The sequence below is a fragment of the Balaenoptera borealis genome, assembly GCF_965194805.1.
Source record: "Balaenoptera borealis genome assembly, chromosome: 5".
NCBI classification, from domain to species: domain Eukaryota; kingdom Metazoa; phylum Chordata; class Mammalia; order Artiodactyla; family Balaenopteridae; genus Balaenoptera; species Balaenoptera borealis.
The window spans coordinates 23,756,412-23,771,873 of NC_138862.1; the positions used below are offsets into that span (position 1 = coordinate 23,756,412).

A 15,462-nucleotide genomic window follows, 5' to 3' on the forward strand; every position below is an offset into this window, starting at 1 on the left:
CCACCTGAGCAAACTTAGGCCTACCAAAAGACTTTACTGTTTGTCCCAGCCATCACCTGAAGATAGGACCCCTGTCTCTTAGTCCCTGTAGGAGGGTGGGAGCCTAACTTTGATAAGAACCAGTTAACAAATAGGGACCACCCTCCCTCTTTCTGGGTGTTTGCAATTTTTCACTTCCTTGCCTCTATGGAGCTCCCCATTCACTCCCCTCCCTACTCTCTCTCTTATTCCTCATTCTCCCTTTAAAACTCCCAGTTACCTCTATGCAGATCAATGTTGAGTTTAGTTCACACTGGGCTCTTTATCCTTTTGAGTACAGTAATACACTCTTCCCAATATAGTATATTACTGATTAAAATCTGTCCTTATCACATTAACTAGAGTCTGGATTTGGTTATCTTTGACACTTCCTTCATCCAATTAATTCATCAAATACTTACAAATAGACACTGCTGAGGAAATAAGCTGGCCTGTAATCCTTTTGTTGGGTATCTCCTTCTCCCATTGTATGCATATACCTATGTCAGACTTTATCCCAGCTCTTCAAATTCTCACCTTACCACCCACTTCCCCATTCCCTTTTAGCTGATGAATTATCCTCCTTGAAACAAAACAGTGATTGATCTGTACTATTAGTATTTACTTCCCTTCTTAGTCAAAGCTCCCTGCATGCATTTCTGCTCAGTGGTTAAAATATATTCTGGACCCACAATCAGTAAAAGACACTTCTTAGGACAACTTCACTTCTCCCATCACACATCCACATTCATGTAAATAACCTAAGATATTGAGACTTTTAAATGAGGTATGGGACTGAGAGGATGCCAAACAGGAAGAGACAAGTGAAAGTTAACTGCTAGATAATTCCTCTTCTCCACCGCAGCCTATAAGTTTAACCTTTTGATTTTCCTAGCAAGAAGGAAATACATTCTGCTTAAAGAAGTCACCATTCATCAAACAAACTGTATTAATGCACAGTGGGGGAAGGAGGGTATTTTTAACAAACTGTTTCATTACAATAGAAATAGACCAATGACTTGAAAGAGAAAATACATTAGCAAATTAGGGTATTTCATAATTGTTCAGAATTCTGTACTAAGAAGCGTTATTTTAATATCATGAGAATACTAAAGTTGAATATTTCATATCCATTTTGGATGTGGCTAAGCACGTTTTCACAAAAGCATTGAGGATGGCATAATATCATTTAATAACCGATGTTAAGTTTTCTTTCTAAATTGCAGACCACATGCAATCTCCACAAAGGTAAAATGCATTAGCATGGGGCTTACGGGGGGGGGGGGGGGGGGCTTTGAAATAAAATGACTCATGGAGTTAACCAATTAAAGTGATTATCAATCATGTGAAATTTGAGGGAGAAAGAAAAGTAAAAATAAGTGAATTATAAGCAATAGTAATATCTTTAATTGCAAACTGTTTCAAGTTAGAGGGATACACAATAATGGTAACATTAGTGGGTAAATGGTAGGCAGACAAATAAGTAGGTGATAAAGATATTCTGGAGTATTTGAAAATGTATTCTGTCCCATCAATTTAAATGTTTTTATTTATCACTGAAGTCAGATCTAGAGAACATCATAAAATCATGACAAAACATGGCTACCAGACAAGAGAAAACTGTTTGAGGTTAAACTGGATTTCATTTAAAAAAGAGAAAAAAATCCAAGTGCTTATGAAACAATAAGGTAAAAATAACTCTTCTCTTACTTGTCTTCCTATACATACAGTTTAGAATCGGCTTCCAATAATCATTGATTGAATAATCAACTTTTAATTAACCCCAGGGGATTATCTTGATTTTTCAGGACTTTAAATACTTGCTCTACTGACATATCAGACATTTACTATTGATAATATCTAATCTGTTTAATTATATCATTATCAACATATCTCCCTCATTTATTTCTATATACTGAAGACTTTAAAACTCCAACTAGATAACCATGTCCTATCCCTCAGATAAGGCTTCAGAAGAACAAATCTTATAGCAAAATTTAAAAGTCTGCTTTATTCCCAGTCTAATTAATTTTCAGTGTAGGAGATAAGATCAGGGATAAGGCAGCTCATCTTTGCCATTCTTCCTGAATTAAATAATCGCTATGACCTGATTATTGATATTCATGTATTTACTGAAAGCCTATCAAGTGCATGGCAGTGATATAAACAAATGTTTGAAGTAAATACTGGAACAACATTAATACTTCCCAACAAACCAAACTATTATCCAAAGTCAAGGGTAAATCTATCTATATCTATCTATCTATCTATCAATATATATATATATATTTTAAGGCAGCCATTTTAGTTTAATTCTGCTGGGTAACATTTAAATATTAATTCAGCACATATTTGCTAAGCATCTACGACGTTCCAGGAATACACATGAATTTACAGTAAACTCTCTAATCCAGTACATTGCATTTAATGGGAAGCCAACATGGAAAGGCATTCTTGCTCTCATGAAGTTCACATGCAAGGTCACAGTAGAGTTCAGCGAAGTTTGGCATGCAGAAATCAGATATATCACCACCTTGTTTGGATCTAGAGTGCCTTGCACATTGACTAGTATGTAGTAGGCAATTAATGTATATTTGCTGAAAGAAAGATGTCTTCAGTGATGAGATGCTTGAGCTGAGTCACCGGTAATCATCCACACAAAGACAGATAGGAAATGTGTAAAACACATGGGCTGAGTACACACAGGGACCAAATTGGGAATTCCAGGAATGGTGTAAGAGCAGTGTGCACAGTAACAAGCAATGAGGCTGAAAGGACAGGACTGTGCAAATGAATAAAAGGCAGAAGTCTTAACTGTTCTAAGTCAGGAACTCCCAAATAATTCAACTGAAAGCTAGACCTCTAATTAAAATTAACAGCATGTGTCCCATAAACACAGCCCAAAAGTAACTTTAAAGAGCATAGTGTCATAAAGTATGTACTGTACTAAGAAATTATTTTTGGGAATTGCCTCATAGATATCAGTAAAACATACTCAGACAAAAACAGAGACTTTATAACAGGAAAATGTGTTGTATCTAGAGTAAAATATTTACATCAAGTCCTGGTCTTACCATGTTTTAAGTCTTTCTTCCTGGGCAAGTGATTTTACTTCTTTGAGGTTCATTCACCTCTTTTCTAAATCAGGAATAGTATCTACCTTTCAGGATAATTGTGGGACTTCAAATAGGTAAGTTAAAGTTGACTACAAAAGTTTTTGTCAACTACTGTGTCTCAGTGTATCCTAACATACATTTTCAAATGTTAAATTTTATAATGTAACTCTAACTCTTTGATAATTAAAAAGTTTAATCTGGTATGAAGCATTACTGTACAATCTGTAGAATAGGTAGGGTGAAGCCAGTTATTCTACGATAAAGATTATGATAAAGAAGTGAACAAGATTTAAATAATGTGTTTAGCTTCAGTTGGTTTTAGAAAGCTATAATTGGTTTATCTGGGATTTCCCTGGAGGTCTAGTGGTTAAGATTCCGTGCTTCCCCTGCAGGGAGCGCGGGTTCGATCCCTGGTCAGCGAACTAAGATTCCACATGCAGTGTGGCGTGGTCAAAAAAAGAAAAAGGTGTAAGTGGTTTACCTAAGTAAATAAAGTTAAAAAAATCAGAAACATGTAAATATCATGGATCAGTGCTTTGATAAAGTGTGTGGCACCTACCTTATGTTATATATTTTAATCTTTCCATAATCTGTGAATAGATAGCTTTTCTCTCATGAGTGACCAAAGTTATTGCTATAATATAAAAGTGCAACTTCTCTGTTCAGGCAATATTGGAACATTTGTGATTGGTAGAAAATAATAATCAGAGAGAAATTAACTGGGACAATAAATATAATAAATATAAATAAATATAAATTTAAATATAATCAGAAAGCCTCATATTATAAACCAGAAAACTGGTTAGGAATGGACAAGTTACAATAATAGAAAACCTGTCCGGAAGCCCCCTCATTAGTACTTAGAACAAAGCACAATGTGCTTATTTTCTTAAATTGGGACCTATTCTATTCTACTGTAATATAGGTCTTAGCCATATTACATTGGTTTCTTTTACAAGCAGTGACATCCGTTTCTGCTATAACACCATATTTGCATCCTTGAAAAATGCTGTTGTCTGCAAAATTGTGCAGTAAAAAATATCAGGGCTTATGGAAAAAGACAGGATCGGAGGTCAGAACATTCGAAACCTACAGAAATTTAAAACCAAGTGCTAAAAACCACTATAAAAATCTTTATTAAAATACCAGCACAGTTAAATCTCTACTAGTATTTGTACCTAGCTTTTGGATCTTCTTTCAAGTAGCAAGCCAGAAGTGCATTCACTTTAAAATGAAAACTATGATCCAGGGTATAGCCTTTTAAAAATAAGACAACAAACAAGTAAACAAACACATCATTTTAACACAGGGGGAAATGATTTCCTAGTTTCTCCAAATGCACTCTCAATGTTGCCAGATATATAATGTAGTGGAAATCAAGATGGTTCTTAAAGTCACTAAACAGACTAATACTTGCACTACAGAAAGGCACTTGAGTTGATTTTTCATATTTTTCTTAACATCTTCAGAGATTGCTAAGGCTTTCTCTTCAAATGTGAGAAAGTCTGCTCTTGGTCACTTAAAAATTAATGACTTGAAGAAATAATACATGGATCAACACAATCCGTACATCACCCTCCTATTTACCAATTGTGTATAAGTTAACATGCATCAAAGAAACACACACTGAAGCAGAAAAGACTGCCTTTTACCTTAAATGCATTTGATGCTCTTGGCTATAAATTTGGGTGTCAGCAGACAGAACATACGTAATAGCTCTAGGCAAATCAGACACTTTCAATCTATCAAATGTGGTTTTATCAGGATTAAATGAGATAATGAGTGAAAATGCCCAGCACAGCTCCCTGGCATAGAGTAGACATTCTATTAGTTCCCTTGGGTACTAGTAGAAAAATATTCAACTCTACATATTCAATACCAAATTTCTCTTTTGTTTTTTGTTTTAGTTTAGTTTTTTGAGTTGCTTTTTTTGTTTTTTTTTCTTATTTTTATCATGTTTTATTTTGTGTTGTTTCCCCAGAATAATACTAATAAAAACTATGGATAAAGCAGAGAAAATAAAGAATATATAAGAAAAGCAAATTTGACCCACATGCTTCTGAGATTTTATCCAAAATTCCAGACATGCTAAATAAGACTAGACTATAAACAGCGATGGAAGAGATAAAGACAGAAGTTAAATGAAAAGGGAGAAAGAGTCTAAAGAAATGACAAAGATCAGTAGTTTATATTTCCCAATTTAATACTGACATTTCTATCTAGATATTCCATGGATTCCTCAACTTAACATATAATTTTTAAAAATTACTAAGAAGTAAAACAAATCTCTTGCCTAATATCAGCAGTTTTCTCTACTTACTTTCCTATTTTTGTTAAGATATAACCATTCTTTCTGTCAAATAGGCTTAAAACTTCAGGTGCCACCTTCCTCCCAATTTCCCAAATCCAATGTGTTACTAAGATCCATGAATTCATCCACAGAAACATGTGTCTTGTCCGTTCATTCCTTTTTCATTTTCCTCTGGTCCATCCCACACATGGCCAGTAGACTTAAAGACAAAAGAAAACTTTACTCATGTTATTTTCCTGCCCAAACAATGGTCCCAAATATCCACACGGAAGAGTCAACCTGAGCTTGGCCTCAAGGCCTGACTGCCTCCTAGTCCCACCAATATTCTCATACTGAGGCCAACAACTCACCCTTCCAAACCCTTAATTTAATTAAACTGGATTATTTCTGTCCTCTGAACATTTGCCTCTTTCCCTAAAACTTATTCTCCCACATTTTTTTCTCCTTGTATTATTTTCTCCAATTACTCTCACCATGTTGATGCCTCCTCTGCTTCAGTGGAGTGACAAGGTGGTGTCCTGGTAAAGAGGCAAATCTTTGCACATGTCCTGAGTTCAAATCTTTGTATCCTAGCCATGCAATCTTAGTTCCTTAAACTTCTACGCCTCACAGCCCTCAAGCATAAAAGGGGAATATAATATGATAATAATTAGAGGATTGTTGTATATATGAAGCTAGTTAGTACATGTGAAGTGCATGCAATTGAGCCCGGCAGTTAATAAACACTGGACAAGTTTTAGCTCTTTCTAGGTGCTGAATTCCTAAGGACTTATTTAAACCATTTAATTTTTACTTAATTATATATTTGGTCATTTCACAACATTTAGTTGAACAGTTTATTCATCTCTCATATGCTGATTTGGCTTTTTAAATTCGTATTTTTGTCTTCTCATCTATAAACCTTGAATTCTATGCACCACCACTCCTCCACACAAACAAAAATTTTCAAACAAATGCATTAAATACATTAAAAAATAGGCATTGAACTAGAAGAGAGAAAATCTAATCCTAATTTCAGATAACTACTAATGATAATTGATATAGGAAAATAAGATAATTCCTCTCAATTTCTTCATCCATAAAATAAAATACTTTCTTGGATTCTTGATGATCTTCAGTTACAAGGTAGTTGAAAGCACTTTGAACAAGTGGTTTGTACTGCCATAAGATGCTGAGGTTATACTCATTGTATAGCCTCAACAAGTATTTGATATTTGAATAACTGACAAAATGGCACAGAATTTAATTATCATCATTACTCTGAGCTGAAGAAACAGTAGATTAATTTTTTTAATCTATGCAAGTTTAGTGTTCAGAGAACTGAATTGAGAACTTAGACACCAGAACTCTAGTTATTAACCCTTTTACTTTTCTATTTGACCTTTAGTAAGTCACTTATCCTAACTGTGTGCCATCCTAACACTCTGTGACTAATTCCAGCCTGGTGTTGGCCCATAGAACAGATTCATGATACAAAAAAGAAACTCATTCCTCAAGACAATTTACTGCCCTCTGCTGGAAAACTGTGAAAATAAATATGTATTCTATCACTATGACTATGAGTAGCACCCCCTAGAGTTGTTCGTCACATAACCTATATAATCATTCCTAGGAATGCTGCCTAATAAGATGTCTGAGACACCACAGGCATGTAATGAATGTTTGATGAATGAGCCACTCTCATCAATGAATTAGATTATCTCAGCCCCCTCAATATTTTTCTCTAATCACAGAGCAGCTTATGATAATTTTTTTAATTAATAAATGAGATGTTTTTAAGCCAGAGGCAGATTTATATGTATGCATATTATACCAAAAATATAAATAAAGTCTGGCATAGTAGGATTGACATTTTACAGGATGCCTACACATATGTGTTATCACAACTGCTCCACATGGCAGTACAGCAAGGTCAACTAGCCAGATATTTTTATATCAGATTTTCAAGTAAGCAAATAATGGCTCTGAGAGACTAAGTTGCTTCTTCAAAAAGTCAAGAGGCCCTTAGTGTTCTAGGTCTTCTGATTCCAAATCCAGTGTTCTTTCTCCTTCTCTGCTTGTTTTAAAAAACAAATTGCAGCCAAGACAATTTTCATTAATTGACCTGAAATTCTTCGAAGACTCATCTGTTGATTGTTATGCTTATAAATACTCTCAAAATTCCCCATCTGCCTCTTAACTATTTAAATTCAGGCAAGTTTTTTTCATTACATCTTTCTAAAATATCTTGTAATGTTTGATGAATTGTTAGTGGCACAAGTGAATATGTGAAACTAGGAAGTGTGTTGATAGCTATTTGAGATGAGCACTGTTATTATAATTGTAAACAGTGAAAAGTTATTAAAATATTCAAAAGAGTACCATACAGAAGCACTTTTACTTGCTGAACAATTAAAGATAGCTTGGCTCTATGAAGCTCAGGAATATTACACTTAATAAAAGCATAAAAGCACTGCTTGCATCTTAAAGTGTTCTCATATCATATAATTTGGAAAATTAAAACTAATTTATAATCTGTTAAATAGACCTACCTTCAGTATAACTGGGATAGTATAAAGGGCACAAGGAATTTAGAATCTAGGTAAAACTTGAAAAACAATGATATTCACTTTATAAGAATATATAATTATTAAATTAATTTTGCATACACCAACTCCTAGAGGATTATCTTTATTTTGGACCAAAAAAGCAAAAGCAATTCAGACTAGCTCTACCACTTATGAAGTACTTTCTTCATGCTCTCAAAAATTCACTGCTGAGAGAGATGACCCCGAAAACAGAAGAATTAAAATCACTTCACAAATGTCAAAAGCCAGAGGAAGCATCAGGACTAGTTCCAGGGTCTTCAGATTGACAATCCTGTTTCCATTCTCACTGCTCCCTCCCAAGGAAACAGGCAGAAACAAATTATACTGTTCAGCTTGGTTACTAGCCTCAAACTCTGGAGCTCATTTCTCAGTCTCATTACAAACTAGTCCTATGTTTGAAAACAAGCGATTTTATTTACTAGATTATATGAAGTTTGACTTTCTTTTGGACTGTATGAGGGTCTTTTGTTCCATTAATTGCTTCTCTAAGAGGGCATTACCTCCGGGAGACCATTAGCCCCCTGTGTCACTGAAAAGACTCCATGAACACTCAGGACCCACCAACTTCTCTTCTTGTTCTATGAGCTCCAATTCAGCATTAGACACTAAAGTGGACACCAAAGTTTGGACACTAAAGTGACCAAACGCTCCACTTAACTCCTTTGACATAAAGCAGGGAAGGAAATCCTCTGGGTTATTTATTGATCGTACGATATTAATTGACATAGCCTATCTTCTCTAAGTGCAGATGAATATGGGGTTGATTCAATAGAAACCTTACAAAGAGAGGCTGACATTGAAGGATTAGAGCAGGGTAGATAAGAGAGGCCGTGTGTGTTTAACAGCCTACACAAAAGATAGGTTTGTGGAGACCTTCCTCAAGACCTGAAACTGGTAGACACCCATACGCCTGTGCTTTATTTTTAGAAGGGACACTTTTCTAACAAACAATGACTTACTAGCACTTCACCAGAAAGAGTAATTTTAAGCAGATGCCTGTAAGCTTAAGTAACTGGGTAATTCACCCCCTTCTCCCCATGATTTTGGCTTAGGTGAGTGTTCTATGTATGTATCTTGTACTGGATTGCAAGAGAGATGAATAGCTCTGTTCTTGCTTTATAATTTCATACAACAATGCTTCTAATTTATGTATGTGAACATTCAGTAATAGATGTGTATTAATCACACTTGGGTAATTTTTAAAAGAAGAAGAAAATTATTTTAAAAATTAAAAAAGGTTTAGGAAAGCAACCCATACATACTACAGTTTGGGAATCTGAATTTACATAGATCCAAACAGCACATGCCCTGTGAATCACAGACTCAAGTTAGCACTTGAGATGTATGATGACAGAAGCTGTGACCAAGTTGTAAATACAAATGAAAAATAATTGCAAAAGTTATAGAGTTATAGAATCTCCGTTCCATTGACAATGCAATGCAGACTTGACAATTAAATCCCAACCTCACTTCATTAGATATGAATCTTGCAGTGAGAATGAGAGGCTTTTAAAGGAGCATTTCTGCTACAATAAAAAAGCCTCTCACTACAGTAGAACAATAACGTTGTGTTGAAAGTTAGAACTGTTAGGCCTTGTTAGCTAATTATGGTATTGGCATCCACTTAAGTTAGTCAGTTTTTCACTTCTGTCATTTTCTTCTATTCGACTGCTGCAGTTCAAAACGTTTTGACTGCTTAAAAGGGAATACATCATCGTTGCCTTGCCCCAGTCTAAATGCATACCACTTTCCAAAGCAATAGCTTCAATCATGCTTCATAAAATCCCCTGCAAGGATATTGTTGGAAACATAAATCAGCAAGCTGGGATTTTAGTATTTCTAAGGCAAGCTCAGGGATCACTGACTGGCGGCTTTTCCATGGCCCCATTTATAAAAGAATCAACAAAATTATGAGTTACACTAGATGCATTTTTTCAAACTGCTCCCAGTGGTATTTCTGATACTTGCTGCTGCATCCTTAATTGGAGAACAGAACACTAGCATAGAGGGATTGGACTCCAGGGTCAGGATTGCTGTTTCCAAGCATCTCTGACTTCACTGGGACACACGGCACAGAAGCACCACACGTTCTGTTTCACAAAAGCTATGGCTCTCTGCTACGCATGCATCTATGCCTCTGTGAGTGCCATGCATTTTTAAATTGTGCTAGACAGATCTTCAGAACGATGCTCCCCTCCTTCCCTGTTTCATTACAGTGAATATGGGCTCCCCTTCAGGCATGCTTCAGTCTTAGAGCCTTGCTTTATAATCACCCTGCATTCTGAATTATAAATTAGGTGAATTGCAATTTCAGATGTGTTACATATAAAGACCCAAATTATATGTGTCTGTGTGTACTATTTAAACGTTCCTGGATTTCTTTTTTTATCCCCCAAATTCCAACACACTTAATGTCTACGATGGCAAATTCACAGACTCCACAACTGAGGCATTTTTCGTCTCCAAACCAGTCACAGTGTAATCCTGTCTGTATAAACTTGCTTCCTATTATGCCCCATCTTGCTCCACACTATCTACACTTGGTTAATTGCAGTGGTATTTCAACTGCAATTTTCAGGGACTGCTTCTCAGTATTCAGAAATACCTGTCTATATTATAAATGAACAGTTAAACCAACAGCAGCTCTCCAAAAATTAAAGCAGTATATCTGTAGGGCATAAAGTGTATGTTGATCTTTGTGGTAATAATGATTCACTTAACTGATTGGGCTAACATTAGCTTCAGATAGTCATATCTGCAATTTTGCTATGACTGAAATTTTGCATACTCTATTTTATTAAGGGAAAATGAGGAGCATCTTAGCAAGACACTTTGCAAACTACAGCCACATACAGTTTGCTTTCTGATTTCTGAACATAAAATCTGCATCCAATCGTGTTTCACCAGCCACTAACACTACAGCTTTAGGGAGGAGAAGGGCAGAGAAAGGAAGCCTTCATATCCAAAATGTCAAGCCCTGCTGAAGAATGATAGAAGGACCTAGTGAGTGTATAAGAACCGAACCACCATTTCTGGGCTTAAAATGGAGTTCTACCACCCCCTGCTGGACCAAATGAAAAACACAGAAGAGGCTAAAAAGCTGAGAATTGAATACAATGGAGATATTTTAACTTGTGCTGTAATTTTTTCTCAAAAAAAAAGACAATTTCATGCTACACTAATAATATAACATTCTCTGCTATTATTACACATCACAAAATTACTGCTATATTCTTTTTCTTTGAAGACTTCCACCAATGCATGTTTTAGCATTTTGTGTCTCCAATTAAATGTCCAAACTTGTCTGGACAGTTGTAAATGCCTCCATTTATTATAAATATATTTTACATGAATGAAAATTAAACAAAGCAAGATAAATTCACATCTATCTCTATAAACATAAACAGAGGTAGCTTCCCCAGATTCTCTCTCAGGTTATTCTAGTAAGCTATTCATTTCTTTTCTTTTTTTTTTTTTTTTTTTTTCTTAATAGATAAAAACCCCACCAGTTCCCCACAAGCTAAAACATCCCTTACAGGTGTAATTACAACCTGATGGTATAAAAATTTTCAACCTTCCTGTATTAACGAAGGGGGGGGGGACCCTGAAAATGAATGACTGCAACACATCCCTAGTTTTATCCATTTTCTTTCTTACACACAATATCCATGGCCCCTCTCTTAGTTCTCAACAGAAATAAACCATCATCGTTCACTTCCGTCAGGAACTGGGGTCTTGGGAAAGAGAAGAAGAAGAAGAAAAAAAAAGTCTCTAAGAATTGAATTTCCTGCACACAACAGAGATATTCCACAACGAGTTTAATGCTGATAGTTTTTGCTGCTTCTTAAAAGCATCATCGCTCCCTTTCTTTTCGCAACCTCAGATATTTAACTGTTAACACACACCAGCATACCCATCCAATTTTTGATAAGGAAGATCGGAGAAAGCCAAGATCCCAGAAAAAGATGCAGTTTGCCTCAATCTCCTGCTCACTAATGCCCATCTCCCATTCTGTATTTTCTCTTATTTAAGGGTCTCCACAGAACAGACACAATTTTTAGCCGCAGCTAAAAGAGGGAAAATAACAACAACAACACAACACCAATAACTATAACTTTCGTTCCGTCATTTAATTCTTCCTGTGCCTCCTTCTGCCTCTCTTGGTTGGATAGAAGGGGGAGGGAAAGTAAATGCAATAAAGCGCCACACTCCTACCTTGCCCGCTACTGACAAGCAACCCGAGCAGGTAGAAGGAGAGAAGGAGGCTCATGTTCAGGACGTGACACTGGTGGACAGTTCCAAAGTTATTACGTCCAGTCCCGGAGAGAGAACCTTCCGCTGTCACGGCCGCCTCTCGCTGTCACGGCCGCCTCTGCTAGAGCCGCCGCCGCTCCCGGGGTGCCCCAGCCGTCCGCAGCCCAAGCGCTCCTCCTTGCAAAGTGACTGCGAGCTCCGCTCCTTGCCGCACTATATCCAGGCGGCAGCGGCAGCGGCGGCGGCGGCGGCGGCAGCGGCGGCGGCAGCAACAGCAGCGGCCGCCGCGGCGGCAGCACAGCCGGGCTGGGAGGGAGGCGGGGGCGGGGGCGCGGGGAGGGGAGGGGAGGGGAAGCGCTGCCGAGGCGTATCCCTCCGCGCCTCACGGCGACCGCTTGCCGGTAGGCGCGCGGCTCCAGGGTTCGTCCGCAGTCGAGCTCGGAGGCGCGAGTTCGGTTCCCTGTGCCTCCAGCTACAGCGGTCGCCGCGATCCAACTGGCACGAGCACGTCCACGAGTGGCGGCCGCACGCTCAGCCTGACGGCGATCGCACGTTGACGGACGGCCCTGGGCCGAGGAGGGAGGGCAGCCTGGAGCTCCTGCACAGCTGCGGGCCAGTTCGCGAAAGCGGACTGCTGGAATTGGTGTTGATGGTGCAGGCTGTCGCCCGGCCCCGCGCTCCAAGCGCGCCCGGGCTTAGCTGGAGCGGGACATCTGGGGGCGGACGGTGTATTCTGCAGCTCTCATTCCTCCAAGGGCGTGGGGCAGGGGGGGGTCCTCCCTCTTCCAGGCCCTCCCTCTCGCTCAAACCTTCAGCAGGCTGCCCGCTTCTCACGCTTTCCACTCTGCCCTGGCAGAGGGAAAGCAGACGCCCTCTGGTGTCTACACCGCCTGCCTCCTCGTGCTCTAGGGAGTAGGCGGAAAGATGTGCACGGTGTTTCTTATCCACGTCGACCCACTGCTGCTGACAGCAGATACCTTAAGGGAGAGAGATTGGGGAGGGGATGAGATATTAGAGGCGCTGCGTTCAACTCGGCTGTCAGCGTTTACTGCGTCCTTGCAGAAGTCCAAAGTCTCCCCTATACACATTCGGTGGGCTCTGCCCTCGGCCCCCAGCTCACAGCTCTGGCATGGTCCCCGCGAGGGTTGAGATGCGGGAGGTCTTGCAAACATACAAAGATGAGTTGCGCGGGGATCCTGCTCCATGTCACCTCCTACCCATACGCACACCTGCGTGTGCCCGCCTGTAAATTGAAGGGATGGAGCCGTGGCAAGCGTCCACAGCTAACTCTCCTCTTCTGAAGGTTGGGATATATCCTTCTTTCTCCTGGAAAGGTAGGAAAAGGTGTGTCAGTTTGATATCAGACCTGCGACAAGCGTGTGCAAGAGGCAGAATACTTGGCCCCAGGGCCCTTGTCGGTCGGCCTGGGTCAGAGCAACCGGCTGGAACTGTCAATGGATCCTTTCGTCTGTACATTACGGTGCTCAATTGCCTCACCCCTGACCCAGCGAGGCCCTTGGCTGTTTCTTTATCAGCGAGGACCCAGAAGTAGAAGGGATTAGGAATATTGTAGAGCTCAGAATCCAGCCCCCAACATCTACCCTCACGATGCCAAAATGGAGGTGCCATTGCTTCCGGAAAGGCAAGGGGTAAGAGTGGAAACAAGCTAACATAGATAGGAGAGATCTTGTCTGCCATCGGTGTTCCCCAGGCAGAACACTATAACACCATCTTCACACGGAAGATTCACTTACTTGGCATCCTAGGATTGGGGTTACTGCGAAGGGTGGAGGAGGGTCAAAGACTCCTCTCCACAACAGACCGAGGCTGACTCTCACCCATGGCCCTCTCAACATCTCACAGCTTGAGAACCTCTTCTTTGTTAGTGGTATATTTAGGACAATATATTTAGGAAGTTCTTTTGCCCAGGCTCCCTCCCCAGACTTTTTCCTCATTCTGGGAAGTGCCAACTGTACTTGAGGAAGCTCACAGTCAATTCTTTGCAGAAAAGGGTGGAAACAGCACATTTATAGGTGTGAAGGACAGATGACTCCTTTATTTCACCAGTTCTTGATTTCCCTAGGGAATCAAAAAGTGCTACACACACACACACACACACACACACACAGAGTCTGGTACTCTTTGCAATTGGATTTTCCTCTTCGTCAAATAATTTTTATCTCAGGCAAAGGGTTGAACTATGCCAGAGGAGAATTTGACTTGTACCCTCTAAGGTAATTTCGACATTAAGTCCTCTTAGGGTGGGATGGAGGGAGGAATAAGGGTAGCAATAGCATAAGACTCTGTACAAACTCTGTGTGTGTGTGTGTGTGTGTGTGTGTGTGTGTGTGTGTGTGTGTGTGTGTGCGCAACAGAGAGAGAGAGAGAGATATCTTGTGTGTATGGAAACAATGAAGGAACACAGCATTGGCACTCAGGAGGATACAAAGGTAATAGAGCTACAGATGCTGCCCTCAAATTGCTAATAGTATTGTTGAAGAGATCAGGCATAAACACATTTGATGATATAAATCAGGCTGTAAAAATGTCAGAAGAAAAGTGAAAACCAGCAGCTATTGTGACATAAGAAGAAGGGATCATTTCCGAATAGGGGATTAAGAAAGGCTTCAGGAAGCTTTAAAGAAAGTGGAGAAATTAGATAGGTAGAGACATGGGCAAAACAGAGAGGAGCTTAAGCAAAACCTGGGGGCATGAAAGCACACAGCTTGTGTGGAGAATAGAGAGAAGTCTAATTTGAAAAAAGTACAGAGTGTAAAATACAGAGGTTGGATGGAGTTGGAAAAGGTGTCTAGGACCATATTTTGCCAAAAAACCCCCCACAAAACTATTATTTACCACCTCTCACAACATAAGTCCACGTATACATGATCAAGAAGAGCCAGAATGGCTGTCCGCATCCCCCAGGGTTAAGGACTGATTGTGGATTGTAACCCACAGGAAGTTTATCAACAGAGGCTCTCCTGGGGTTACTCCATAGTTAGCCTGAGTTTCTGTTGCTGTGAGGTTTCAATAGCAGGGTGACACATATTCAGAGAAAGCCTTCCCCCACTTGCCTAAACTGCTTCTTAGAAGGGAGACATGCCTCTTCAGGGCTCCATCAGAAGCCCATTCATTCCACATTGCAATGATGAAGTGATCTACAGCCTGACATTTG

At 39.4% G+C, this 15,462-nt stretch overlaps 1 protein-coding gene across 4 annotated transcripts in view; it reads right to left on the reverse strand.

The window, feature by feature from the left end:
• NCAM2 (neural cell adhesion molecule 2) overlaps positions 1-12,452 on the reverse strand; it is a 494,475-nt gene extending 482,023 nt beyond the window's left edge. For all 4 annotated transcript variants that reach the window (XM_082391901.1, XM_082391902.1, XM_082391904.1 and 1 more), the window contains exon 1: positions 12,249-12,452. In XM_082391901.1, the coding sequence (XP_082248027.1) occupies positions 12,249-12,303 (55 nt within the window). In that variant the 5' untranslated portion in view covers positions 12,304-12,452. The remainder of the gene's footprint in view (positions 1-12,248) is intronic.
• Between the last annotated feature and the right edge of the window lie 3,010 nt (positions 12,453-15,462).